Source organism: Pundamilia nyererei, unplaced genomic scaffold (assembly GCF_000239375.1).
Source record: "Pundamilia nyererei isolate P.nyererei 1_Seehausen unplaced genomic scaffold, PunNye1.0 scaffold00003, whole genome shotgun sequence".
NCBI lineage: Eukaryota > Metazoa > Chordata > Actinopteri > Cichliformes > Cichlidae > Pundamilia > Pundamilia nyererei.
Genome location: NW_005187404.1, coordinates 1,303,600 through 1,331,124, shown reverse-complemented (window position 1 = coordinate 1,331,124; position 27,525 = coordinate 1,303,600). Strand labels below are relative to the sequence as shown.

The 27,525-nt window shown below is 44.2% G+C and overlaps 1 protein-coding gene across 2 annotated transcripts; it reads right to left on the bottom strand.

Moving 5' to 3' along the window:
• Positions 1–27,282, bottom strand: atm (ATM serine/threonine kinase). Of its 2 annotated transcripts, none has more exons than XM_005720575.2 (63): positions 27,167–27,282; positions 26,862–26,955; positions 25,942–26,060; positions 25,563–25,708; positions 25,244–25,408; positions 24,987–25,152; positions 24,648–24,886; positions 23,567–23,736; positions 23,249–23,427; positions 22,684–23,055; positions 22,394–22,597; positions 22,043–22,144; positions 21,634–21,868; positions 21,419–21,550; positions 21,176–21,301; positions 20,989–21,078; positions 20,697–20,883; positions 20,404–20,597; positions 20,246–20,325; positions 19,982–20,137; positions 19,712–19,787; positions 19,433–19,575; positions 19,224–19,341; positions 18,961–19,131; positions 18,476–18,651; positions 18,108–18,351; positions 17,832–17,947; positions 17,587–17,713; positions 17,280–17,479; positions 14,804–14,978; positions 14,098–14,256; positions 13,850–13,982; positions 13,672–13,767; positions 13,407–13,578; positions 13,175–13,316; positions 12,902–13,078; positions 12,572–12,749; positions 12,348–12,453; positions 12,096–12,254; positions 11,900–12,008; positions 11,580–11,668; positions 11,376–11,478; positions 11,125–11,273; positions 10,932–11,036; positions 10,733–10,852; positions 10,400–10,634; positions 10,128–10,301; positions 9,896–10,015; positions 9,034–9,251; positions 8,717–8,924; positions 8,511–8,636; positions 8,266–8,406; positions 7,822–7,960; positions 7,277–7,359; positions 6,969–7,109; positions 2,651–2,767; positions 2,401–2,550; positions 2,135–2,300; positions 1,703–1,789; positions 1,477–1,591; positions 933–996; positions 697–839; positions 1–611 (listed from the first exon to the last, which is right to left on the bottom strand). In XM_005720575.2, exons 2-63 carry the CDS (start codon positions 26,931–26,933, stop codon positions 428–430), a joined length of 9,288 nt encoding a protein of 3,095 aa, XP_005720632.1. In that variant the 5' UTR covers positions 26,934–26,955; positions 27,167–27,282; the 3' UTR covers positions 1–427. The 2 variants fall into 2 exon arrangements, with proteins under 2 accessions (XP_005720632.1, XP_005720633.1); XM_005720576.2 differs by having other exon boundaries at positions 1–608.
• Between the last annotated feature and the right edge of the window lie 243 nt (positions 27,283–27,525).

Here is a 27,525-nt window from a genome sequence, read left to right as displayed (position 1 = left end):
TTTTGGATTGACTGCTTTTTTATTTATTTAATGATACAGTACTCATTTGACAAAGCAGCCTTATATTCAATGCACAGGAAAAGAACAAAAACATTTTACCTGATAATAACGAACAGACATGAAATGACGCCTGGAGAAGGCTTTAAATGGTACTTCACATTCATACAGTCACTTAGCAACATTCACATTCATCTGGGTGAAACATAAAACATGCACAGCAAACATGTCAGCCTTCCAAACACACACACACACAGTTATTTGGTCTTTTTTAATAATTTTTGTGATTTGGCTTGATTCCTAATGTTGATCTGTTGAGTCAGTTTTATTAGAGTCGTACAAAAAGGAATGAAAATTCCCGCCTCTCTTTTTTTCAACCAAAATAAACTTTTTTTTTTGCACTTTTTCCCTGATATCACTTTTTTCCAGTCTACACCCAGGCCTGCCATCCTGGGAAAAGTCTGCTAAGGTTTTTGGGGTCCATGGCTTGCTGGATGAGCAGGTTGACCTGTCCTCCCACGCTGAGCACCGTTCCCTCTTCCACTCCCTTGAGCTTCTCCTGCAGCCGCAGCAGCACCCGCTCCGCCACCTTGTTGAAGCTCTGACTGTCACTGCTGGAAAGAATATGAGGGGAAGAGCCTGAACACACACACACAAAACCTCGCCAGCTCCAATTCTGACACTTCTCTCCTTGATTACCTGGATTTACGGCTGTTGTCTATGTCATCTCCCCCCATAGTGGAGCTTAGCGTTGCGTTGAGCTCCTGCTGCTCGTCATGCTGCAGGTAAAAAGCTTTCAGGGGGTTCATGGTCCAGTCAAACAAAGGGTCATACAGCAGCACCTATTTAAAATGCACAAAGACACAGAAACTTACAAAAGCACTCCTTAATATGAAGTTATGGAATAAAACATAATATTTAGAGCATGATTTTACCTCCACAATAGTCAACAGAGCTTCTTGAGAACTTCTCATCACCTCCATCGTCTTCTCACAGCATCTGAAAGGGAAAGCAGGGTTCAGATTATTTATAGTGCTAAATGTTTAAAATGTCTAAATAGCAACAGATTTCCCAACATGAATCTTAATCTGTGGTCTGAGAAAAGATTAATGAGGAAGTTTGTTTAATGACACAATGTAATATGCTATTTCAAATGATAAAACTTTATTAATCGTGAAGGAAACTCATCAATCAATGGTGATTAGCTACTCATGCAATAAAAGGATCAGATCATTTTTTTATTATGTCCTGTAAAACCTCAGAATTGACAGGGGGTCGATTTTTACTGCAAGCCACTTTGCAACCCACCTCCACTTCAGTTTATATTTTCATGTCTGATTCAAATTTGTCATGTTGCCTGCCGTGCTCTGTCACAGAGTCTTTACTTCCAGTTTTCCATGTATGAGTATAAAAGGGCGTGAAGGTCCCAGACCACTGCTGACAAATAAGAGCAACATCTGAGCATAATCGTGAGCTAACCTCCTGAAAACTCCCTCCACTCCAGTGATGCCCATACCGTCCACAATGTCTCTGGAGAGTCTGAAGGGGACAGTCTCAGGGGTGGGGAGGATCTTGCCTTGCTCAAAGGCCACACCTTTAAAACATCAACAACAAAAACACACACAGTGAAGAAAAAGGGGCATCCACACTGGAGGAATAAAAACTTTTTCTGAAACAAAGAGTGACCTTCTTGGTGTAAGAATACCTAAATCGATGTGCACCAGTTCTGCAGTCTGTTCGTCGATCAGTATGTTCTGGATGTGTCTGTCACCCAGACCCACGATGTAGCCAACTGTGGACACAAAACAGAAAACAGAAGGTTTGTTTTTACAATTACTGGATCGTCGTTTGGAGATAATATGAAATCTCGTTGCTGCAAATGTATATTTTTTAATTCTGTGTCATGACTGATAAATGTTTTCTTTCAACTCTGGACTTCAACTGAGAACAAAATGTTGACACGCTGAGGTGAAAGGTGGTGTTTTATGTACAGAGCAAACCGGGATCCATGAATCACCTTAATAATAATCAACACCAACACTTTAGTTTCAAGTCACATCAATTATATGTCGCCCTTCGGTTTGTGGCATCTTGTATTTACAGTACATAATGAGCTTTACTCTGTGAGACGGTGTACCTATAGAGGAGGTGGCCACACTGCGAGTGTAAGCCAGCCGCTTCTCCATCCACACTGCGGGATCCAGGAACCGTTCCATGCAGAAATACCTAAAGACCGGCCTGAACTTCGTGCACACCTCGTTGTAGGCCTGCAGCTTCTCGTCGAATGCAAGTCTCTGAGCGTCCTGCAGTGACAGCCCAACAAAAACTACAGCTGTGAGTTCTGAACCCATAGCAAGCATGTGTTGCCATGTTGCAAGTGTTTTCCTGTCAGCACCGCCATACCAACATCTTCCTCCGGCAGGCTAGGCTGGCCCAATCTTGGGGTCGGAAGCGTTTGTGAGCTCCTTTATTGGGCTCCACCAGAAACTCCCCGATGGGCACCGTCCCAGAGCACCACTCTAACACGCCACTGCGCTGTGAGAAAGGCACCACCTGGAATCAAGTATATGACAGATTTTTTTTAAGCAACGAAGGGAAAAAGAGATGAAAGCAAATGTGAAGCAGTGCCACAGATGTGCGTCTATCGGGGAACCTTGTATCGTCTGATGTTGAGCTTCCTCTTGCGTGTGTCTGTATTGCGCTGCAGCAGCATGGAGCACATGCCGAAGACCTGCTGCATCACTGCGTCCTGTCGCAGGTCGTCCTGACCCTGTTTGCATTAAAACACTAAAATCACTCACAGGTGAGTTGACCAAAATCATCACAACGATTCTTTATTTTAGTGCAGTTCAGTGTATTTGTGCAGCCCAGTATCACGTGTGAGGGCTCAAACTGCTTCACAGCCATAGAAACAAAACAAGAACAGACAGACTGAGTTCTGTAGGACACTGGGAGTTTTATGACGTTTGCAGTCATTCATTTGTTAATGGCTGAATTCTTCAGTTGATAGTTCCTCTGAGTTTCAGGCAAGACAACTTTGGAGTAAATACTTTGAAATTGAATGCAATTTAATGCAGGGGTGTCGAACTCCAGGACTCCAGGGCCGGTGTCCTGCAGGTTTTAGATCTCACTCTGGGTCAACACACCTGAATCAAATGATCAGTTCATTACCAGACCTCTGGAGAACTTCAAGACATGCTGAGGAGGTCATTTAGCCATTTAAATCAGCCGTGATGACTCAAGGACACATCTAAAACATGCAGGACACCGACACTCGAGGCCTGGAGTTCGACACCTGTGATTTAATGACTACATGTGACATGAATCTAGTGAGGTGGGAAATATCTGGTAAAAAGAAGTAGAAAATATTTGTGCATTTTGAATTTTCTGAATGATGGGGAAAATGTGTAGAAGTACTGTAAGCTAATTCAAGAGTTTTTAAAGGAAACACAATATTGTACTGAAATGTACATGAGGAGGAGAATTTTTGTAAATCTCTTTGAGTGGGAATCACCAAACAACCCACAACACAATGATATCACATGATATATGAAAGTTATCACCTCTTTTCAACCACAAATTATGTCCTCAGAGTAAAACTTTAATTCAATAAGATAAAGTTTTTTTTTGCTGCAAAATGAGACTTTCACACATATGGAACCTGCCAATGAAACCTGCTGTAAGACAGTCAGTCTGCTGTCAGAGTCTGCTGCTGTCTGTGACTGAATTGGGTCAAGTTGGCAATTACATGCAATCTGTTTTTGGTAATACAGTAAATAACTGTGAAAAACCATCGAAAACAGAGAGAATTCACATTTACGAGAAATGTGCAACCTATAGGAAAATAACCACAATACAACCAGCTGGTGGCCAAGTTGGGTCGCGTCTCCTCGAGTTGATGTCATTGACAAAGACTCATTCAGACTGATGGCAACATGTTGGCAATCTGTCTGCATTTATATATTAGACAGCAGCTATTTACAAACCTTCAAAGATCTCTCTGAGAGTGACTGCAGTCCATCCAATATCCTCTCTATATATGTATATGTAGATAGACTGGCTATAGATACCGAATGAAACTGGAATGGAGGAATTGTGAGCCACCTCCTGTACATGGATGACATCAAGCTGTATGCTAGGAGTGAACGAGACATTGATTCACTTATCCTCACAACCAGGATTTACAGCAACGACATTGGAATGTCATTCGGATTGGAGAAGCGTAGTCGGATGGTAACGAAGAGAGGGAAAGTAGTCAGAACTGCCAAAAGGCAACATCGCTGACATTGAGGACAGCTACAAGTACCTGGGAATCCTAAAGGCAAACAGAAACAAACAGGAACAGCAACCAGAGAGTAAGGCAAGTCAGCTGAGGAGTCAGCTGAGTGGGAAGAACAAGATCCAAGCTATCAACACCTGTGAATACCTCTACTGAATGCCTCAGGCAGCAGAAACACAAGAAAGAGGTGCACTCATGGAAGGACAGGCCCCTGCATGCTATGTACCACCAGCAGATAGAGGAAGTGGAGAGCATCCAGAAATCCTACCAGTGGCTGGACAAAGCTGGACTGAAAGACAGCACAGAGGCACAAATCATGACAGCACAAGAACAAGCTCTGATTACAAGATCCATAGAGGCTGGGGTCTATCACACCAGGCAAGACCCCAGGTGCAGGCTGTGTAAAGATGCCCCAGAGACAATCCAGCACATAACAGCAGGGTGCAAGATGCTAGCAGGCAAGGCATACATGGAACGCCATAACCAAGTGGCCGACATAGTGTACAGGAACATCTGTGCCGAGTATAACCTGGAAGTCCCGAGGTCAAAATGGGAGACGCCCCCAAGGGTGGTGGAGAATGACCGAGCTAAGATCCTGTGGGACTTCCAGATACAGACGGACAAAATGGTGGTGGCTAACCAACCGGACATAGTGGTGGTAGACAAACAGAAGAAGACGGCCGTAGTGATCGATGGAGGTATAGTGAATGACAGCAACATCAGGAAGAAGGAACACAAGGCTCTCGGTGAAGGCGGTCGCACTTTTCTCCTCTCCTCCTTCCCCTTATCTTCCCTGCTTAGCCTCTTGTGTCCTGTCTTGTCTCGCATGCACTACTTTTCCCTTCTCTCACTGTCGTTCTCTAAAACCTAACAGAGAATTATAGATTTGATCAACTGGTCTCTGAACGCTATTGACACCCTCTTCTCAACGAGAAGTCTGGGCTCGGGAGAGCCCGAGTGCCCTGGAGGGACTTTCCCTGCCGGATACACGATGGATGGGTGGCAGACCTGGAGGATCTTGTGCCTGGCGGGACTGTCTATCGAGGACGCTATTGAGGATATTTACCTATTCGGAACCATGATAACAGGGTTCTTGCTGATTGGAGCTGGCTTGGCCCTGACTTATCGGAGAAATAAGAGAGCGGAACCAGCTGTTCACACCCCCCCTAAGCTGACCGCTGGAATTGAAGCGATGGGACGAGGCGCGGCCTCCCACACCGAACGCAGCATGGTTAACACCTTGGAGACACTTACAGCTGCCGTGAAGACTCAGACTAACACCATTGAGCGTATGATGGGATACATCAGAGAGGGGCCTGCTCACAATAACACCCTTGAGCGAAAGTTGGATAACATCGCAGAACGGTTCACTGCAGCTGTGGGGTCTCAGAACCAAAAGAATGACAACACCACGGAACAGAAGCTTGATACCATCATGGGGAGGCTCGCAGCGCTCCAACGGGAAATCGAGGCCCCAGTGTCGGAGTGCTAAATTCGCTACTCGCATAAAGGAGAAATCAACAATATTCTACATTTGGACACCATGGCGCCAGCTGCAGGCCCAAGGCTGGAGCCCACCAAAACAACTCCCTGATAACGACTGTGTGATGACTATTCTTCCCATCCCATGAAGGACACCTGGATCGGCTGGAGGACTGTTTACTTAGCCTGATAGGCCGAAGGACACTGTCTCCGCTGAACTTTGGCCACGCACACACACACACTTACACTGATAAGCACGCACTCATCCCCCTCCCTTCCAAACGCCTTCGATGCTTGTTCCTGTGGGGGAAAGCAGCGGGTCTGTGTGCCGCGCTGAAATGATAGCATGGTGCAGGACGACTGCTGTGTTCCTTCGAATCACCCCCCATCCCCCTATCCATCCCCTGTGGCTTGTCATGTGCTCTGATGTTGTGATGTGGACATTAATGTGCTCTCTGTGCAGAGGAGTTTTTTTTGTTTCCTGTTCTCATGCTGTCCTCCCATAGGTTGCCCAGCGTGTGAAGAGGTCTCTTTTTTTCCTCTTGTACTTTTCCCATTGTTGTGTAATTTTTCGGTGTTATTCTCCTAACGCTGCCGATCTCCGACTGTATTCCCTTGTGTTGTCTTGTTGTTGTGTGTGTAAGTCGGGGGGGGTCCTATTCCTCTGTGGGGCAACCTGCATATGGCCAATAAAGCATTCATTCATTCATTCATTCAAGAAGCTGGAGAAATACCAAGGGCTCAGAGAGGAGCTCAAGAAGTTGTGGAGGGTGAAGGTAACGGTGGTCCCCGTGGTAATCGGAGCAGTAGGTGCATTGACTCCCAAGCTAGGCGAGTGGCTGCTGACCTATTTTTACTCGTGTGACTGAGGTGTTTGCTTGCCCTGAATCGATATAACACTACCATGCAAAATATAGCGATGCTGCGCTGTAGAGCTTTTTTTTCACCACCTCACACACAAACACACAGCCTGCTAACGATTGTTTTCATTATAAAGGAGTGAAAGCCTGTTTGTCCTGGTACAAAAACAGGATTAATCATTAGCAATGGCCAAAGCTAAATGGAAAAAAACTCAAGTTTAAATTGTGAGCACCTTCCCGTCAGGGCTGGCCAGACTATAATGGCACACGAGAAGAGATTTGTTGAAAGACAAAAAAAAAACAGACGTCAAAAGCACACGTAAGACACGCACAAACGCACACACGCTTACTTTGACCAGCTGTCTCCTGCTTTTGCCGTCAGAGCCGACGCAGTCGATGATCTTGGGCAGGTTGACTCCTCCGGCCAGATGATAGTGTGGCATGAAGGACCTGACAGTCACCAGGTTTTCATAACCACCGGACGGATCCACCTGTTTACACGATAAATATGAGACAAATAATTCAATCAAACCAATCAAAAAATGACACCATACACTAAACATGGATCACCCCAGTAACACTTAAATAACAAAACTTTATATAAAGTCTGAAAGCAGCAAAGTTCTCTCTCTCTGTATGTTTTTAAGTTGTATTTTACCTTAATTTCCATTGTGGGTATGGTGACCTCCTCAAGGTCTCTAATTTGCATGATGGGCTGATCAGCGGGGATGGGGATGGCCTCTGAAACCAAACAAGGACACAAAGGATGTCTAAGCAGCGGACATTTAATGCACACAACCATAACATATACTCACGACCTCTGAGTGTGTATAACTGTAGAATGTTACTAGCAAATAAACAGCTGAGTGGACCTGAGCAACTATGAGCAGAAAAGTCTTCATCCCTTCATGACCACAATGTACTGATCCTCTAACGGCTGCTCCCAGCAGGATAAGGCACCATGGCACAAAGCTCAAATCATCTCAAACTGGTTTCTTAAACATGACATTGAGTTCACTGTACTCACACCTTTGGCATTTGGTGAAACCAAAGATTCACATCATGGAGCAAAATCTTTCCAGCGCCTTGCTGAATCTGTGCCACGAAGAATTAAAGCAGCTCTAATCCAAAAAGATGATTCAACCCACTCCTAACATGGTGCACCTAATAAAGTGGCCAGTGAGTGAATAAAGCATAACTCACTCTTCTCTGTTTTGTGTCTGCTGGCATCCATGTAAGCCAGGGTGATGTAGGCATCGCACAGGCGCTCGATCCCTCGGATCATCTCGGCTCGCTTCTTCCTGATGGTGGCGATGATCTTCCGAGCGACATCCGAACGCTCCTGAATGAGGGAGAACATGTAAACAGTTTTAAAAACAAACAAACAAACAAACAAACAAACAAACAAACAAACAAACAAACAAACAAACAAACAAACAAACAAACAAACAAACACACCAGGTGCTTCTTTTGTTTCTCATGTTACAAAATTTAACACACCCAAAGTTTCAAAACGCAACGGCACTGTCCTCGTTTAATGCAAATGTGTTAAACATGAGTTTTTTTCACCGTGACAATCGATGTGTCATATTTAAGCTCCGCATGATGGAGAGAATCGTGTAAAACGGATGGAAACATCACACTCACCAGATCAAACTGCGAGAGCTGTCGCGTAGCACTTTTAGACTGCCGGGACCTGCAAAAGTTTTCGTCTTTGTTGGCATTGACCAGGGCGAAGATGATAAAGAGCGTGTGGTGAGGGTGCTGCAGAGATGCTCGGCATATCAGCTATGAGGAAGGAGGAGTACAAATAATAAACTGGACGTGGCTGCAGCAAACCTTTTATATAATGCGGTTTCTGCTCACAATAATGAATAAAAGAGCTGCGTTACCTCATTGAGGACATCGTGGAATCCCGTATCCTCCGCGACGCCAGTTGCCATCTTGGTTCCCATGCGGGCGGCCAGCTGATACATGAGAGGCAGAAACTTGTAGGACGGGATCTGTTTCACCCCTTTCTGTTAACACAGAAACAAAAAGCTTTGTCAGATGATTATATTTGTAAGATTCAGTGCAGATATGTGAACGTTTTACTGACCTTCATCATCTCATTCACATCTTTAATGTCAGCATTTTCCAGCCAGAGGGAAGCCAGCCGGAAGACCCAGGTGTCGTGCTCCTCACCCTGCTCCAGACACTGGATGTAATTCTCCACAGCCTTACACAGAAAGCGCTTTCTGTCCGTCCGCAGGTTGGACAGGGCTTTTTCATCCAGCTCCAGCTCTCTTTGCACTTTTATTGTGTACCTGTGAAGTTGGACAAAGACAGGCTGGAAATGGGCCTTCACTTTTTCTTTGGTTGTAACTGGACCTCAGCTTAAATGCAATACATCGAGCTGTAAATGTGCAAATCAACCTGTTGGAGGTCACTTTATGCTCCTTTATCAAGCCCACTTCCTCCTTGGCCTTTTCCAGCAGGGCCTGTTTGTTCTCAAACTCAGACGAGTTCATGTATTTGTCGATGCTCTGGTACTGAGCGTCAGAGAAGCGGGCCAGAGATAAAAACGCCTCAGTCCGCTGGTTCTGGAGCCTGGAGTCCTGAAGTCCCGATTCCCCCTCTATCACCTCCACTGCCTGAGCAGAGATGAGACCTTTATTAATTCAACAGTACAGGGCTGTTCTCACATGAGGAAACAAAAATCAGGCAAAATTTACAGGTATCAACACACACATTAAAAAAAATTTAAAACAAGATTTAACCAGATGCACAAAAAAATGTCACTACAAAACTGTGACCCGATTCAGACGTATAAAACACACACAGACACACACATGAATTATTTAATTTTGTCTATATGAATCTGGCGTAGCCAAAGGACATAAAGTGTAAACTTGCAGACGTTTAATATTTATGTCTTCGCCTGCTCCTAATTTGTCTGGACATAAATAAATTATTCATGTGAGGGTGTGTGCGTATGAAGGCCCGCATGCTGCCAGGCCGACGGGTAATAAACCATTCATTTCTCTAGGCGATCCCAGCTGTGTGTGTAGATTTTAGGGCGTTTGAGACCTTTAAGATTCCTGTTTTGGTCGCTCTTCTTCACACGAAAAGAAAATACCAGAAAATAACTCTTAACCGGAGCCACTTTGTTAATTCCAGGAACTATGGACACTCCACATGTGTGAAAACGCTTCAGATGGGTGATAACAAGCCACAATTCTGCCCTTTTAATCTTTTAATAAAGCTTCGACTGCTCATGCCAAAAGCTTCTTCTTACCCTCTCCAGGTACTTCTCCAGTATGACTCCAGGACTTTCCAGGCAAGTTTCTGCCAGCCAGTTACCACACAGCCTGAGGCACTCGGTGTAGACTGGTGTTAACGCAGGATTTAAATCCACCTGTGCAACACACATCAAACCAGCTCAATAACCCATCTTGGTATTTGGATTGAACTTAGCTAATCTTACTGTTTTGCATTAGTTACAACACAGCGTTATGTGTCCGTCTGACCTTTTTCTCTAGGCTGTGTATCATCTGTCTCAGCAGGCCCAGAGCCAGACCCTGCTCTCCCTTTGCCCAGAAAACCTGGGCCTCCTCCAGTTGCCACGACGACACAGGTAGCGACGCCAATGTCCTTCCACCGCCGGCATGCTGCTTCATCTGGTAGACTGCACGCTCTGCCAGCTGGATAGAGGTTAGAGGCAACCTTCATATGATATTCACGTGGTAAATGAAAGGAAAACAGTGCTTCAAACCTTCACCTGTGGATCTGTGGATGTTACCTGCGTGTTTCCGGCCTTGCGAGCTAACCGGCACAAGTCCATGAGATGGTCAGTGAGAACAGAGCTGAGGTACTGGCTGCTGTCGGGCTCTCCCACCCTGGACAACAGGGTGTGCTGGGCCACAGAGCGGATGGCTAGGATGGGTTCCACTAAAGCAAAGTCACTGTCAACGAGGAGCTGAGAGTGGTGCCGCCACTGGCTGTAAACTTCTCTCAGGATGAGGTCTGAGAAGGGTCTGATGTAAAAAAGAAAAAAAAGAGTTTAAACATGAATAAGTCCAGAGGAGGCGTCCCGTGTGTTACTGACTGTGTGGTATGCTTCTGCCTGAGTCACCTGGAGAACAGCTCTTTAACACTCTCCAGCTCTCTGACGCTCTGCAGGTTCCTGAGGGCTGGATACAGAGATGACACGGCCTCCAGACTGCCTTTGCGTAGCTCTTCCACCTCGGCACCCCTGAAGAAATGCATACGCGTTATAAAAGAAATAAAGGTGTCGTACCAGAGGGTAAAACTCCATATTTTGTCCACCGCACCTGGCCTGTTTCAGAGTTTCATCAAATATGGAGAACTCCTTATTCCTGAGTGCTTGCAGGGCACAAAACACAGATTCGTGAAAGCCAGGATTGGATTTCTCACTCCTGCACCAGCAAGACATTGGAGAAAAAAATAATTAGCTTCTAACTGTGAGATTCTAGTTGCGTTTCATGCAGCAGATGCTTCCCTCACCTTTCTGACAGCTCAAAATCCCACTGGGTGTTCCTCCAGGCTGCTTGAAAGCGAAGATCTCGCAGCTCAGCTCCCCACTCGACCCCTTCGCTCTCGAGACCCCTCATGTAGGTGGCCAGGATGCTGCTTAGACCGAAGTTCTGCAAACCCTGTCGGCATAAGATTCAAGAAACTGTGCTAAAAGCTAAAAGATTTCAATCTAAAACATTCTTTGGAGGAAGTGGTTCGTCATAGTATCATTTCAATCATACCTCCACGATGCCCACTTGCCGAGTGACCTCGGGAAGGGTACAGTGAAGGTCGTAGGAGGTCAGGGCCCTTCCCCACATAGCTTCATGTTCGTAGGTGCGAATCCTGTGAATTCACGCGGCAAAACGGCATCAGCAGCTCTGATAATGACTGAAGCCTAATGAGGAATAAGTGACCGTGTGAAAGATCTAATTGAAATTTTCTACCTTGTCAGGGGGCTGGTCATGGTTTCGCCACCACAGCCATACAGACTATCCGGCTCCCCGATGCTGCGATACACCTCGATCAGCAGCTCCTATAAATATGCAAAAATGAGAGGAGAACAAGAAAGTCTTTTAAAAACAGATAAAATAGCTGATGCGTGATAATGATGATACATCAAAATGCAAGATCAGCTTCGACGGCAATGCATTTCCTGGTTGCCAAAAGAGGCTGTCTTTTTTTTCCTCCCATATTTTTGACCTGATGTTGTCATTTAGAAAACAAAGCAGCCTGTGTAACTATGTGTGCAGCACGAAGAACCAACCTGCAGACTGATATTGGTGTCTTCTATGCTCTTCTCGGTCAGGCTGGAGATCGTGAAGGTCTGGCTGTTCTCTTCGAAATTTATTTTCCGCGTTGCTCTGGAGTTGGTTCTGCAGTTACAGGAAATGAATGGATCAAAAATGAAAAGCTGGATAAAGTTATTTTTCTGTTACTGTTTAAATGAAGTCGCTGCATACTTGCGACTTTCTTCCATGTTAGCTTTGATCTTGTCCACGTAGATCTCGGTGTACAGCAGGGCGGTGAAGTGAGCTGAGCAGGACTGAGCGGCTTTGGCCACCTCCAGGTAGTTCAGATCCAGCCAGAAGTTTGAGTCGCACACTGTGCCAAAGGATTTACTGCAAGAAGGCAAAGCTCTACATTCATACTACGGCAGGTTTACTGGGATAGAGACAAGAGCAGGTCCAATCGAATAATATCGGACTACAAACCCGTCAGCTTCCAGTGGCCTCTGCTGGTGTCTGAGGTAGTCAATAACTGCAAGCATGGTACGCAGAGAGGTCTTATCATGCACGCCCTGGCTCGCAGTGTCGGACTCTGCAGAGAATAACATAGACCCTCATCTCAAAGCAAACAAACACTAAATATGATCTATCGTCCACTGTCAAAATATAAGGAACAGGATCAATAATATTTGTCACAGATTCAAACTGACCAGAGTCAGACGTGAGAGGAGTGGCGGAGCGACTCGAGGCCTGAGCGCTTCTGCAACAAAAGCTGAAAAAGTCCTGAATGTGGGAGGAGAGCAAGTCCCTAAACGACCCATCGGAGTCATCCAGAAGAATGGAGTGAATGATGAGAGGCAGTAACCTCTGACAGCAGTCCACCCACATCTAAACATGGAGAGAATAATGGAGCGACACAGAAGGAATAAGGTGGAGTAGGCTGTACTGACATTCAGTTTATGACTACAAATGTTAACTAATTAAACACAAATTAAGTAATGTAGCCATTCGACTTCTACACAGCTCTTAGGATAACTCACCAGGCAGAGTGGTCGGGACAAAAGCAGAGCCTCACACTTGACCCCTCCGCTGTCCAGCAGCGCTGTGCACAGAGCCTTCAGCCAGCTCTTATGGCTGCCCGCCTGGGGAATCCAGAACTCCTGGCTCTTCAGGTTTCCTCTGGCCTCTGTGCTCTCCTTGGCAGCCACAGCAACCACCTGACCATGGATGGCAGCCAGTAATCAGATGCATGAGCTTGCTGTGAGCTCCCGTGAGGTAACTTGCAGACACACGCACAAATATCTAAAACCCACCTTATTCTTGGCTGTTCTGAATGGGTTAAGGTAAGTCAGCATGGGGTCTCTGTTCCCTTTGTGTTGCTCCCAGAAGTCGACTCCTGACTGAGTTGCGAGGATGTTCTTCAGGCACTGAGCTGCTGCCTGTCTCACCTCGATTCTGGCAGACAACCACAGCACAGAGCACATCAGCTTTCCCATCATCATGAGTTAAAACCTGATAGCTACAGAATCTGAGGAGTCAGCGTACTGCTGTTGAGTGAGCGCGTCGTTCGTGCAGTTGAGGACGATGTACAGACACTGAGACTCGGTGGATTCGAAGAGGGAGACGGCTTTTTCATACAGGGGGTCTCTGCCATGGAGAAGGGCGATGTTGGACAAGTCTACTGGGCCCAGCTCTCCTAAACAGCTGCCTGCCGCCTCTGCAGCACAAGGACTGAGCTATGAGAGCACTGCCAAACGGAATCTTATCAAACTGTTGACATGGAAGACAACACAGCTTTGATTTGTTTTACCCTGAATGTCAGCTCCTCCAGGGTGGCCGGCTGCTAGTTTACAGAGCTGCAGCAGATTGAGGACCAACTTCACCAGCACACTGTCGCTCGCGTCGGCTAAAAAGGACGACACGGATGGAAAACATTTACATGCAATCGTTCTCACGCAGAAACCACTCTTCCTCCTTTAGCATCATACCGTGGCACTCTTTAAGAAGCTCTCTGATCTGTCCTTTGTTGTCATGCAGCTGTCTGGTGAGCTCCTTTAACCCCTCGAGTCTAGTCAGAGGTAAGGAGTCACAGGACGTCACTGACAGGAAGTGGGCGATCTCCTGCAGGGGGGATAATTAAAAATTCATTACCCTCCGTATCAATATGATGAGAGAAGATCTAAATAGACTTTTAAAGCGAGGACATTATATTTACACATGTATTTGCTGCTTTTACCTGTCTCAGACTGAAGGTCCCGGCGTTATATTTGAGTTTGTGCTGTACAGCCCGCAGCTCTCTGAATTCAGGGATATTAGGGAAAGGCTCCAACCCTCTGATTGCTTCCTTTAACGTCTGCTGATTTTCTATGACAAGAAACTGCAGCAGACTCAGCACCTTCAGGGCAAAAAGAGGATTCAAAATCAAAATCATGCACACTGAAAAGGAGCCACAGTTATTCTAAGACAAAGATATGAAATAAAGAAGAGTTTGTTATCAGCAAACAGTCCATCCTTCTGTCTGTGCACAAAAAGACCCAGATTGTCTTCCTCCCCTAACCCCAACCGCTCTCGGCAGATGAAGCCCCTCCCCGAACCTGCTTCTGCCGGAGATTTCTTCCTGTTAAAGAGGAGTTTTTTCTTCCCACTGTTGCCAAAGTGCTTACTCAAAGGGGTTCATAAAATTGTTGGGTTGTTCTCTGTATATACTATTGTAGGGTCTACCTTACAATATAAACCACCTTAAGGCGACCGCTGTTGTGATTTGTGTAAATAAAACTGAATTGAAACCAAATTGAAAAACAAGAAGTGGTATTCCTAAAAACTGTCTTTCCCATTTTCCTAATAAAATATTAAGAAACTATGGGCGGCCCAAAAGTTTTGAACTGTATGCTGTGTACTAAATACATTCAACGAACACCACGCTTTGGCATGCAATCACCTACCTGCTCTGAGATGGAGGGTCGGCTGGTCACCTGAGCAGTTAGAGTTCCAATGATGACCTGTAGGTGGCAGCCCAGAGCATCATCACAGACCTGCAGGGACACGTGACACACGGAGGCCAGCAGGTCACAGCACAGAGCGAGGCTGCGGGTAGAAACCTCATCACATGGAACTGGTCTGTGGACAGCAGGAAAACAGTGTTTATGTATGTACAGCACAATATGTGTGAAATGTAGAAAAACTGTTCTGTAACCTAGCCTAAAACATGATAGAAAAAGACATGCAGCAGGGATATTTATTGACTTGAAGAAAGCATTTGATACGATTAATCATAGCAGATTATTTAAAAAATTAGACAGATATGGTATTAGGGGAGTGGCTTTGAAATGGATCCAAAGTTATTTGACTGAGAGACAGCAGTATGTGAAGATGGGCAAGTTTGAATCGGGGTATTTGGGCATTAGCTGTGGAGTGCCACAAGGATCAGTTCTGGGACCAACTCTATTTAACCTTTATATAAACGACATATTTAATGTATCAAAGTTATTAAAATTAGTTATATTTGCTGACGACACCAATATTTTTTATTCTAATGACGACCATAGTGACCTAGTACTTAACATTAACAATGAGTTAAGGAAATTAAAAATATGGATGGATGTTAACAAATTATCTATAAATTTGAGCAAAACCAAGGTAATGTTCTTTGGGAATTACAATGTAAATGAAGATACTGTAATAAAAATAGATGGTGTAGTCATAGATGTAGTATCAGAAATAAAATTCTTGGGAGTAATGATTGATAGCAAATTATGCTGGAAATCACACATCAGACATATACAAAATAAAGTGTCCAAAAGTATCTCAATCATAAATAGAGCCAAGTTCTTCTTAAACTGCCATGCAATGTTTTTGTTATACTGTGTACTAGTCCTACCATACTTGACTTATTGTGTAGAGGTGTGGCAGTAATTACAAAAGTTCTCTGCATCACCTGGTTATACTACAAAAATGTGCTATAAGAATAATGTATAAGGTCGGATATTATAGTTACACTAATATTTTGTTTTTGCAGTCAAAACTATTAAAACTGATTGATTTAGTTGAATTCTCGACTGCTCAACTCCTATATAAGGCAAATAAGGGTATACTGCCAGAAAATATCCAAAAGCTCTTTACACATAAAGAAGGAGGTTACAATTTGAGGGGATGTAGTAACTTTAAAAGGCAGATAGTTAGAACTACCAGGAAAAGTTTGTGTGTGTCTGTGTGTGGAGTGAAACTTTGGAACAGATTGGATGTAGAGCTCAAGCAATGTCCAAATATACATCTGTTTAAATCGAGGTACAAAAAATGTATATTGTCAAGGTACAAAGAGGAATCGAGTGTGTGATTGTTTATCCATGATAGTAAATAATAATATATTCTTTGTATTATTTCTTTCTTTTTTCTTTGTTTATATATAGAATGTTAACAACAAATACTTATATAAACAATTATTTTGTAGAGTTGAAATGGACACTGTTGGTATTGTCTTACGCTGTTGTTATTACTGTTATCTCCATTATTAGGAAACAGTAGACCAGAATTAATTCATAAAAGTAAAATTGATGAAGTTACAACTATACAATGGAAGCAAACTTCATTGATATTTTCATAGCTAAAATATAAATAATATACGGAGAGGATGTAATGACCATGATGGTGATGACTGTGATATTCAACGGTGGTAACAAAGACTGTATTATTGATGCTAAATATTTACACTACTGTATGTTGTAATTATGACAATGCGATAATTTCATAACCGTAATTGTATGTCACAAATATTTAAATGTACTGCGCAACTACAAAATTTAAAACTCAGATAAGATTGTAGGGGTGGGAGTTAAAAAGCTTGTCTTCATCCCACTCCTTTTCGAGCTAAACTTGTTTTTTCTTTTTTTGTGTAATTGTACATTACAATAACTTTATTATTTGGTTGCTCGAATAAAAGACATTCATTCATTCATTCATTCATTCATTCATAAAACCGCGCTACTAATGTAGCTAAGTTAGCTCAATTTTTAGCGGTATCGAGATACCGGGTAATGCTAGAAAACAACAACAATCATAATAATGATAATAGCAGAACAGGAATAGTATAAAAAATGACTGATTTTTTGCTATTTTATAATATATATATATATATATGAAAAAGGATAACAACAACTTCTATATATACATATAAACACTTAAAAACAGCCATTAAGAATGGGAAATGACCAATTTCAGTGATTACAAGTGATCAGACTTGCTTTGGTTTAACTTATGATTTTATCTTGGCGTTACAAATTTCAAAATCACTTATTGTTTTTTATTTCTAGTGGTAACGTGTTCCACATCTGTGGGCCTTTAACTTTAATTTCATATAATATCATCTGATTGACTTACTCAGGATTCACACCAGTGTGTAAGTCTGCCTGCGAGTGCACCAACCTGCTGTTAATATGGTGAATGAGCGTGTAGATTATATCTCTGAGAACAAAGGCCCAGGCTCCACCCAGACCGTCCTTCACCTCCCTGAGCAGCAGGCTGACGAACAAATGGTACATGAGGAGGATGCGGTGCCGTTCGTAGCTGTTGGTCGTCTCCGCTGCTCTTTCGCACACGGCCAGCAGAATCCTCTGGATAGAAATCTACAGACAGATGTAACATTATTGCACATAGAACAGAAAACGGAACACTGTGACTATTATCAAAACAAAAAAAGTTTGACTGGGTGACGATACATGAGACATCATACCGGGGTTTTTGACAGAATGGCTACCAGTGACTTGTGGTTGGCACCGTGGCACTTGCTGAGGTAGTCCAGTGTAGCTTTGATGACATATGAGCTGAAGTATGGTGGATTTGGTACCGGGTCTAGCTCTCTGAGAGATATTAAACACTGATTTTGACGTCCATTTGTTACCATACTGAGTATTTAGATGAATGAACAGTAAAAGGAAATAAAAAAAAACAACTACTAGAGGACAAATATCCCAATACCCAATAAAGCGTTTCAGGTCTCCTCTGTCTTCTTCAGCTCCACTTCCTTCATACAGAGTCATGAGCAGTTCCACTACAATGTCAGCCAGGTTACTGTGGATCAGGCTGTCGATTTGCTGTGGACACATGTGAGAAGGTGAATTTTAGAGTATATAAAATCATTTGACTATGGCTTGTTCAGCCAAGCGTTTGACCTTAATAACATTTTCTCAGATCTTAGGACTGACAAGCAAAAGTCTTGAGTGCAGATGTACTGTCGATACAAGCTGGTGTTACCTGTTTACCCAGACAGCTGGCATCTTTGAGCAGGTCATACACCATGTTGGCCTTCTCTCTCTGCTGTGCAACCTGCGAGTCCTGGCCCGGCAGTGCAAAGTATGGCAAAATGTTGACCATGATCTTTGGGAAACAGTCTGCCAGTAAGTGCCTCCAGTCTTTGTCAAGAGACCTGCCGATAGACTTCACCTGCTCAAAGTCATCCAGGAAGACCAGGCGGGGGATCAGCACCGGGTAGGAAGAGCTTTAAGGGTATTGGAAAAGGATGCTCAGTCCTAATACACTTGATTTCAAAAAACACCAGCTTAATGTAACTATAGCAGAAGGAAATGTGACTCAGTGACACAAAGATGAGCTTGTTTTCTCACTTATAGAACTCTTGGATTGTGTCATGATCCAGTAGACTGTAGGGGAAAGATCCAAGAGTGTAGCGGTCGTCAGACTGTCTCTGTGCGAGCCACTCGGCCACCAGGTAGTTCAGGTGAGAGCTGACGAATGTTTTTACGCTCCTGTAGCCCAGCGCTCTGGAGACACTGCACAACATCTGAGGTGAAAAAGAGGACAGGACAAATCATGTCACCCTGGACGATTACTAAACCACAGTAAATCAGTTTGCATGCTTAAAATATTCTCCTCCCTATATTCTGCGCCTTGAAAAAGGAACTCCCATAAATCCACATGCAATAGAGTCAGTCGCAAAAATCCCACCTCTTACTGGCAGTAAAATGGCCCATAGTGACATACGGTGCAGTATTAATCTGCGTCAGAGTAGTTATCCAAAGCACGTGTTACCTCACTTTTACAATGCATCAAGACCTTGTAAAAGCAAAATTGCATTCAAGTAGCTTGTTACCTTTTTAATGAGCTGCTCTTCAATATCGTTTTCTTTATAAGACTGAAAGAGTGCAAACAGGGACTGTTTTTCACACACGGGGCTACAGCACAGTACGACTGACAAGCTCTTGAGCAGGGTGGCCTTGCGGTTGAACATCTCGTCCTCCCGGTCCTCAGAAGAGCAGCCTCTCTGTGTGCGATTGCACAAACAATACGTTAGTCGGTGTGTGTGTGTACAATCGCAAAGAGTTGCTGACATGTGGTAATGCTGCTCGGTCTTACCGGAAGCTTCATCCCCTCCTGAGCCTTCAAGTAAACATTCTCAAAGGCTTTCTGCTGGTGTTTTAGTGGCAGCATCTTCTTCTTATCTGGTTGCTCTGAGCTCATGTCCAGAAACAGCCTGGAGACACAATACCAGCGAGCACATATTTATCTGTCTGATCTTGGTCTTGCTTTATGTTTATTAGTGGTAAAAGACGGAGGAAGCGTACCTCTCCACTGAAACGGCTACCAGCATGCGGACTTGGTGGTGTGCGTCTGCGAGGTGAGATGGAAGGACAGCAGACACGGGATGGTCTTCCTCTCCGTCAGAGGTTCTGATGCTCAGGACGGCCCACTTACAGCATGGGTCGGCCTAACCAAGCCGAAATGACAGCAAACGCAAAAGAACAAGAAAAGTCAAAAGCAGTGACAACGAGAGCTGCTGCAGTAATGGGACACTTTTACAGGCAGTAAAAACAGCAACACTGTTGCTTAATCGTAGATTTTACCTCCAGGAGAGCAACCAGACATTGCACTAAAGCAGCTCGCACAGATGCCACGCATTTACCTGTATGGCTCAGGAAACTGAAACGCAGTACAATAGGAGCATTAGTAACAGTTCTGACTACAATAGAATTTCTAAGAGAATTTCAAATTTCAAAATAAGGTAATTTTACACTTGACTTCTCTATCAACGATTGAAATCATGTATGTAAATGTAATCTTTTTTTAAAGAGCAGCCAGTTCATCTATTAATGGTGTAAAAACATGCTTCTAACCAGAATCCGGACACCACTTTCAGCAAGGATCCCTGCACATGTCTCATCTCCTCTGGCATGTGATGGGTTTTCCCCAGGCTCTTTATGGAGGGTAACAAACTCATCAGTACAGCAGCACAGATCTCCTGGTCCTGACGATACAGAGAGCACAGGTCCCTGTGAAGACAGCAACAAATACATCTATTTATTACCACAGACACATTAATTCACGTTGTGCAGATTGAATGTGTCTAACAAATACGAGTAAGAGAAAGGTTCTCATACGCCAGAGGACGGAGCAGCGAGTCAAATTCCTCCGGGGAGAGCGAGTCCTCAGCAGGAAGCTTCTTCAGCAGGATGAGATACTGCAAGAAAACCAGATAAGATGAGTGTTTCTGGCTAAAGGGTTGCCACGGTGATCCTCCAAATTTGCTGCTGCCTACCATGTTGAGGTGCAGGGCTTTACTGAAGTCCATCTGCTCCACCAGCAGCAGCAGCTTGCGCCGCACTTCCTGGGGTTTGAAAAGCAGGCCGTGGACGGGCTGGACCGAGCCGCACTCGCACAGGAACTCCAACACTGCGAGGAGAGCCAGGTCCTGCTGTGCCAGATGATCTTCTGATAGAAGGCTTTTCGCACCTGCAAGGTAGCGAGCAATGTGTATGAAACGTGCTAATTTTTTTATTTAGCTGTCTGTGTTTTTAAGAAAGGAACAAACCAGGAAAGGACCCGACATACCTGGGCCGCAGGAAGTGTCGGTGTTGTCTCCTTTGGGCCTGTGGTTCCCGTTGGTGCTGCTCTGGGGCTCTTCACCATCATCAAACAAGTCAACATCATGGCCTTGCTGAGTTCTGGTCATTTCCCACTCATCATCCATGGGGTCATCCTCATCCATGACAGCGACTCTCCTGGCAGCAGTGCTTATCTAAAGGGAAAAAGAAGAGAGCTTGAGTTCACAAGCCTGCTTTTCACATTAAGGTTTTTCCTTTTGTGTCTTTTAAATCTGTGACATGCTCTTTCTGTCGCTTACCAACATTTTGCAGATTTCCGCCAGCTCGCTGAGGAGGCTGGCTGGCAGAATCATTATAAAGAAACCAGAGGAGGTGGGACAAATATTTTCCTGCAGAATGATCACAAAAGTAGTTAAAATCCACTGTCAATGCCTGACTTTGACTTTAAGAGTAATGGTTGTTTTTCTAGAAGAAAAGCTTTGTCACCTTGTTTTTTCTGCTGGCAGACTGTGTGCAAAGCTTCATAACAGACCTCAGGGTGCCCATGGTCCCTTCCTCTGTCATTTTTACTTTCACCCCTGAAACAAACCCGCTGAAGTCCTGGGCGAGGGCCTATGAGCAAGAACAGCCCGAAACTTTAAATCTGGGGCTCATATTTCATTTCAACTTTCAATATGACAAACAAGGGTTCTCAGCCATCAGATTTTATGACTTTAGATAACTGATTACCTTTGCTTTACCGAAGAGCTGCGATCGGCAGGCCTCCTCCTCAGTCAGAAACCCAGTGGAGACGTAAGCTGCCAAAACAGCGGTCAGCTGACTGAAACAACGCACCAGACACTCTGGAGGAGTGGACTGAGACTGTCGAGGGTCCAAAACAATAGATGTCATTGTTTACCATGCAAAACAACATTCATACGCACACACATCCGACTTCAACTCACTTCAGGAGAGAAGCAGTTGAGTAAATTGTCAGCCACGCAGAGCAGGGACTGCTCCAACTTGTTTCTGAGGCCGGGGACAGCAGCAAACCGGCTGTCGGCCGACGCCGTCCTCGCCGACTGGTCAAATCTGCAGACTTCTGACGGCGACGTGTTGAAGCTGAACTGCTGGTACAGTCTCTCGATCTGTTCCAGGTTGTCTTTGGCATCAGAGGGTATTTGCTCTTGAGAAAAGGCACTTTGAAGAGAAAAGAGTTGCAAAGAGGGTTAGTTTAATTCCCAAATCTCAAAGCAATACCTACAGAGAGGGCAGAGAGAGATGCAGTGCAGAAACTGGCTGTATATTACAGGTTATGGCTAGAAATTGTATATAGTAATAAAAGAGGTTGAAAAATAAAAGAATTCCCCTCACCTTTCTATGCCATGAGTACCCAGCAGAAACTTTAGGCCGACTCTGGCGTCCTTCAGAGTAAGAGAGACCAAGATGTTCGCTATAAGATTGTGAGGAAAGTCTCTGCAATTAAAAGAAAAGTTTAGGTTTTTATCTTAAATAAAAATGCAATAATACAAGATAAACTTTATTCTAGGAAAAAATCCAGAAACAAAGGAAAAATATGAAGTAAGGTTCAATTTTCTGAGTTTTGGAGTTTGTGCAAACAGAAAAAAGAATCCTATAAACAACACTTTTTTAACTGGAACATCTTATCTTTTGAATATAAAAGCACCTTCTACAAATATTAACATCAGTGTATAACCTGCCAACCTGCAAATGATGGGGTGAGGTCTGGAGCTGTCCTCCAACTCATCACTCTGGTCGCTCATCAGCATCCAAGCTATGAAGCTCTCCTTCAGATTAGGTGATGTGCCTCCTTCTGCGGCCCCCGCAAAGTCCCAGCCTGATGCTGAGATGAGACTTTTTGGGACCGGACACTTTAGCAGGGCCTGGGCAAGACAGAGTGCAGCACTCCTGCGTACGAGGAAGCGAATCACATTAGTACCTTTTGTGTAATTGAAGAAAACTACTGTTGCAATGAAAAAAAGAGAGAAACTCACTTGGACGGTTTGCATACAGATCCAGATAAAAGCTTCCAAAAGTCTCTGTCCACATTAATCAGTCCTCCCTGGATGATGGAGGCCAGCAGGTCCAGGCTGAGGGACTCTGTCGGGGACGAGCTGACCCCACGCACTGCCAGGCCCCATACCTTAACCCAGAGCCTTCCCAGCTCCGTCCTGTACACCTGGGCTCTCTCTGGGTAGCGAGCCTGGCACCGGGCCACCTCCCTCAGACAGCGCAGCACATACACACCCCTCTCTCCCCTCCGCTGCTCTGCCAGGAGCTGGTGCAACACTGACAGCAGTGAGACCAGCTCCCGTCCAGGCACCATGTATGGGTACTTAGAGGTGAGCGCTGTGGTGATTTGCAGCCTGAGAGAGGAAATAAAAGACGGGAATGTCTTTATGTGACGCTGATAGCACAGCAGTCCTCCGTGTCTCAAGGCAGAGTTGATGCCCCATAAAATAAAAAGCAATAACACTGATTTAAAAGTCACTCTACCCAGTAATCATCTTTATTTAAATTGAAAATGTGTTTATATTATTTGTGCTGTGATTATCATACCACGGTATGACATCAAAGTCACTGTGCTGAGGCTGCAGATGCTCACGGAGGACCTCCCAGCCCATTTCGATACGCCGTCGCTTGCTGGCAGCTCCGTGGGTGGGACTGCCCATCTGTGTGGCTCTGATGGAGGCCTGGGTGACATCCACGATGTGGGTGTCACTGTCATCATTAAACAGCTACAGCAAAGAAACGTAAGAGCGTTTAAAGGATTAAATGTGTCCAGACACCCTCCTCTAATGAGCTTCCTCACCGCACTTTTGAGCGAAGCTGAACCTTGATGCGCTCGGTGCATACATGACGTTCGAGCTTTCTTACCTGGTGACAGATGTCAGCCGTAAGCTCAATGAGATTGTCTTTGACGGCTATGTGTCTGGTCCCCGTGACGTACTTCCCTCTGCTGCCTATGTGACCAATCTCCCCGACCAACGCGTTGTAGAGGTTGTACAGCAGACTCCGCCACTTGGACCAGTCCTCAGCATGTGCACCTGCAGTATGAGTGAGAGCAGCCACCAGTTATTGGTTATTTATTTAAGGATATTCAAATATTTATGTTCATGACGTTTAAATAATTACTGCCAACAAATGAACGCAAACCTTGAGTTCAGCCACAGCTTTGCAAAAGTTTATATTTTTGATGTTTTCACCAGTGAAATTTGAAAGATTTGTGCACTGCGATCAAATTTAAATTAAACTTTTTTACTTACCTACTGGTTTCTATCTAACATTCACACACACACTCACACACCAATGAATGCATCAGCCTGGAATGCATCGGGAACAACCCGAGATTCAGTATCTTGCCCAGAAAGAAGGTTGGAAGTGGGAGCAGACAGGGATCCAACAACCAACCTTCCAGTCCGCTCTACCTCCTTAACCCCCCAAATGCAAACTGAGCATCAGAATGAGGAAGAAAGCTGATTTAATTACTTTGAATGTAGCATGCTTGTTGTTGCAAGACATGCTGGTCTGAGTGTTTCAGAAACTGCTGATCTGCTGGGATTTTCCTACATAACCATGTCTGCAGTTTACAGAAAATGATCCAAAAAAGAGGAAATGTCCAGCGAGCGACAGTGGTCTAAGCGAAAATGCTTTTGTGATGTCAGAGATTAGAGGAGAAAGGTTATATTGCTGTAAGAGATAGGAAACTCAAATATGCCCTTCTTAAAACAAAGTAGTTGGATGGTCTTAATCAAGGTGAAGAAGAGCATCTCAAAATGTGCAAGACATCAAACCTTAAAGCAGACGGGCTACGGCAGCAGAAGACGAACCAGAAAGGAAGGTGTACCTAACAAAGTGTTTGGTGAGTGTAGATCCCGCGATAAAGCCTGGCCTCCGACCACTATTAACCACAAACGCTGGAAACCAACATTTAAAATGAAGTTTTAAAAAGAAGAACCTGTATCCTGTGTCTTGGCTCCTTTGGGGTGGTGGACACAAATCTGTAGGTTGAAGAACTCCACAATCTCCTCTTTGAGAGCTGGACTGGGCCTCATGTCTGCCCAGACGTACAGTATGGAAGGCAGAAGCTCCTCTCCCAGTCGACACAGCCTCATCCTACAATTCATGGCTGCAGATCTCAAGAAGATGTTCAGAGCTGAGACGAGGTGCTCCAAAACAGCCAAGTGTTTCTCCTGCCTGATACGATTGATACAAAGAATGCATAGTGTTTAAATTTAGCGACTAATACCGGAACATTTATTCAACGTAAATCTAAAACAGTGTTAAAAGTCTTCACCTGACATTAAGCAGTGCTTTGGAGAAAAAGCTGAACAGCGTGTCATTGAATCCATCGGTCTGCATGCAGCAGCCCTGCACCACCGTGTGGATCACTCTGCTCACCAAAACGTGGTTGATGGGTCTGGACGAGGAGTTGAACAAACCACAGTACAAGTCCAAAAGATCTAAGGATCAAGAATAAACACAGATCCATCAGTTCTTACTCTTGTCTGCTTCCTGATGTTTAGAAAATAAAACTCCAAATAGCCCACTGACTTTGCCACTGCTGTGGAGCGATGTCACACCAGTACTTGCGGACAGAGAGGATGTCCTTTACAAGGAGGCTGCTGTAATCTTCTCCATAGGCTGAACAGCAGTACGAACTCTGCAGAACCTCCAGCACATGTTTCAGCAGCTCACTGCACTTCAGACGAGGCCCGCCTGGAGGAAGAAGAGGACACTCTTAACTGCAGTCCCCACAGTTCATTCAATATGTTTTCTACTGTGTCTGATGAATTAATGAAAGATACTTATAAATATAAAGATATACATTCACCCAAAACTGAAACATATTGCAACCTGCTCCTGCTCTTACGTTTGTTAGCGCAGCGAATGAAGTATTTGATCAGGCTGCATATTTCAGCCATCTTCTTCTGCCGCGTGGCCAGCGTGGTTGCTGTGACGTTGGATTTGCTTGATTGCATGCTTTCCGTCTCCTTTTGGACATAGCGCTGCAGAAACCTGATGCAATAAAATGCCAAGCAGAATAAAGAGCGTTCATTTATAGAAGCCACTTGTTCCGGTACATGTTAGCTAAAATCATTTATGAGTTACGAGCATGTTGCAGAATATGAAATAAGAACAAATACTTATTTAAGAACTTTTCAAAAGATGCAAAAAGGTAGAAAATAGTACCTTCTCTGGAAACACCTTATAGATATATATATGGTTGCAAATACTCTGAGGCAGGTTACCTGAAAACAGCATCCCATGTGAGTTGCTTGGAGGCTTTTGCTTTAGCTGATGAGTTACGATCCAGTTCCTGCACAATCTCTGGAGACCGGAGGAGCCGTCTGAAGCGCTCAGCTTCTTTCTGATAATAAAAACGAGATGAAATAAAAAGCATTTACACCGCACTGATTAAAACTATTTCAGGTTTAGTTAATTATGGATAATTCCCCACAAAATTCACTTCAAAGCTCTTTATACTGTAAGTTAAAGACCCAACGGTATTGGAGAAAACCCCAACAATCAAGCGACCCAATACGAGCAGGCACTTAGCGATAAGAAAACCCCCCATTTTAACAGGAAGAACCAGGATTTGAAATTCTGTTCAATAAATACATATAATGTGTCACAACTGAGAACTTTAGGGGCTATACAGACTATCAACATACCAAGATGACTGGCAGATCTTATTTTGTTTTTGTTGCTACTTGTGCCAGGAAAGTAAATAAACCTTTATTTTAAAAAATAACTGATTTTAGAGTCTTTCAGCTATTCATCGCACTGCCTTTGTACACTTATAAAGTGCAAAATTGATGTCGTGCAAGCCACAGGCAAATTGCATCTTATTTGCAAGTGGGCAGGACAGATGCTGATGCTCAGCAGATGTATACGCAGTGCGATCTGAGCTTCTGACTGAGTTCAATACTGTAGGCTAAGAAGAGCCGTGATTTGAAGGTAGTAACTAAAAGAAGTGAATTAAAGGATAACTGTGGTAGTTACTGGTGTTGGGCTGCTTTGCCATGATAACTGGACAACAGTGTTAGTTAGCATCCTGTTATTTTAAAATATGCTAAATAGGGAGTTGTTTAACCTATTTAAAGTGCATTGAATCGCCTATGAATTCATTTATTTGGACAACTGATAGGCAGTAGTTCGTCTTTTTCACCTTCCTCTCTGTAGCTTTGTCATTCTCGAGTGCTCTGCAGCAGGCCAGGAGATCATGAAGAGCCAGGCTCATTGTGCCTCACCGTATGTACACACTGGAGGGACAGGATGTTGACAAAAGTTATTTATCCGCTTTATACCTACACTATTATTACTTAGTAGACAGTGTAGATTTCTACTATTCGACGCACACTTTATTCACTGCTTCACTGCTCATGCAAACTACTTTAGCAACACGACACTGGCAGATTAAGCTTTTAACTTCATTCACAAACGTCCATTCAAACACCTGCACTGTTCACTGACCTCAGATGACTGCAGCGATTGCAGTTACGGAGTTGTCACACGCGCAGGTGCAGATGTTAGCTGAGGTAAGGCACACCGCTACTGTACCTGCCATAACAACTTTGCCATCTTGTAGAGCCACACGCACGCACACGTAACCCACGCATAAAATATTCCCGCCCCAGCAGCAAGGCTCAGCCCCTCACATCACTTCCTTCTCATGCCAGGTATTGAGTGAGTCCATTCACTTTTCTATCAGCATGAAAATAAACCTAATGTTTTTAATAGGTATGGTGTTATTGAAGTGGTATACGATCTGCTGAAGTCACGTTCAACCTATAAATTCAAGTATATATATGTAAAAAACTATAGAACGTTAT

What these genes read in the sequence shown, in the direction of transcription:
- atm (XM_005720575.2), bottom strand. Translation starts at nt 26,933, where the DNA reads ATGAGCCTGGCTCTTCATGATCTCCTGGCCTGCTGCAGAGCACTCGAG. An exon ending in AAGCCCTGCACCTCAACATG is followed by an intron (nt 20,326 to 20,403) that starts GTAGGCAGCAGC and finishes GTTTTCTTGCAG; the next exon opens with TATCTCATCCTGCTGAAGAA. An exon ending in GTTAAAGAGCTGTTCTCCAG is followed by an intron (nt 10,635 to 10,732) that starts GTGACTCAGGCA and finishes TTTTTACATCAG; the next exon opens with ACCCTTCTCAGACCTCATCC.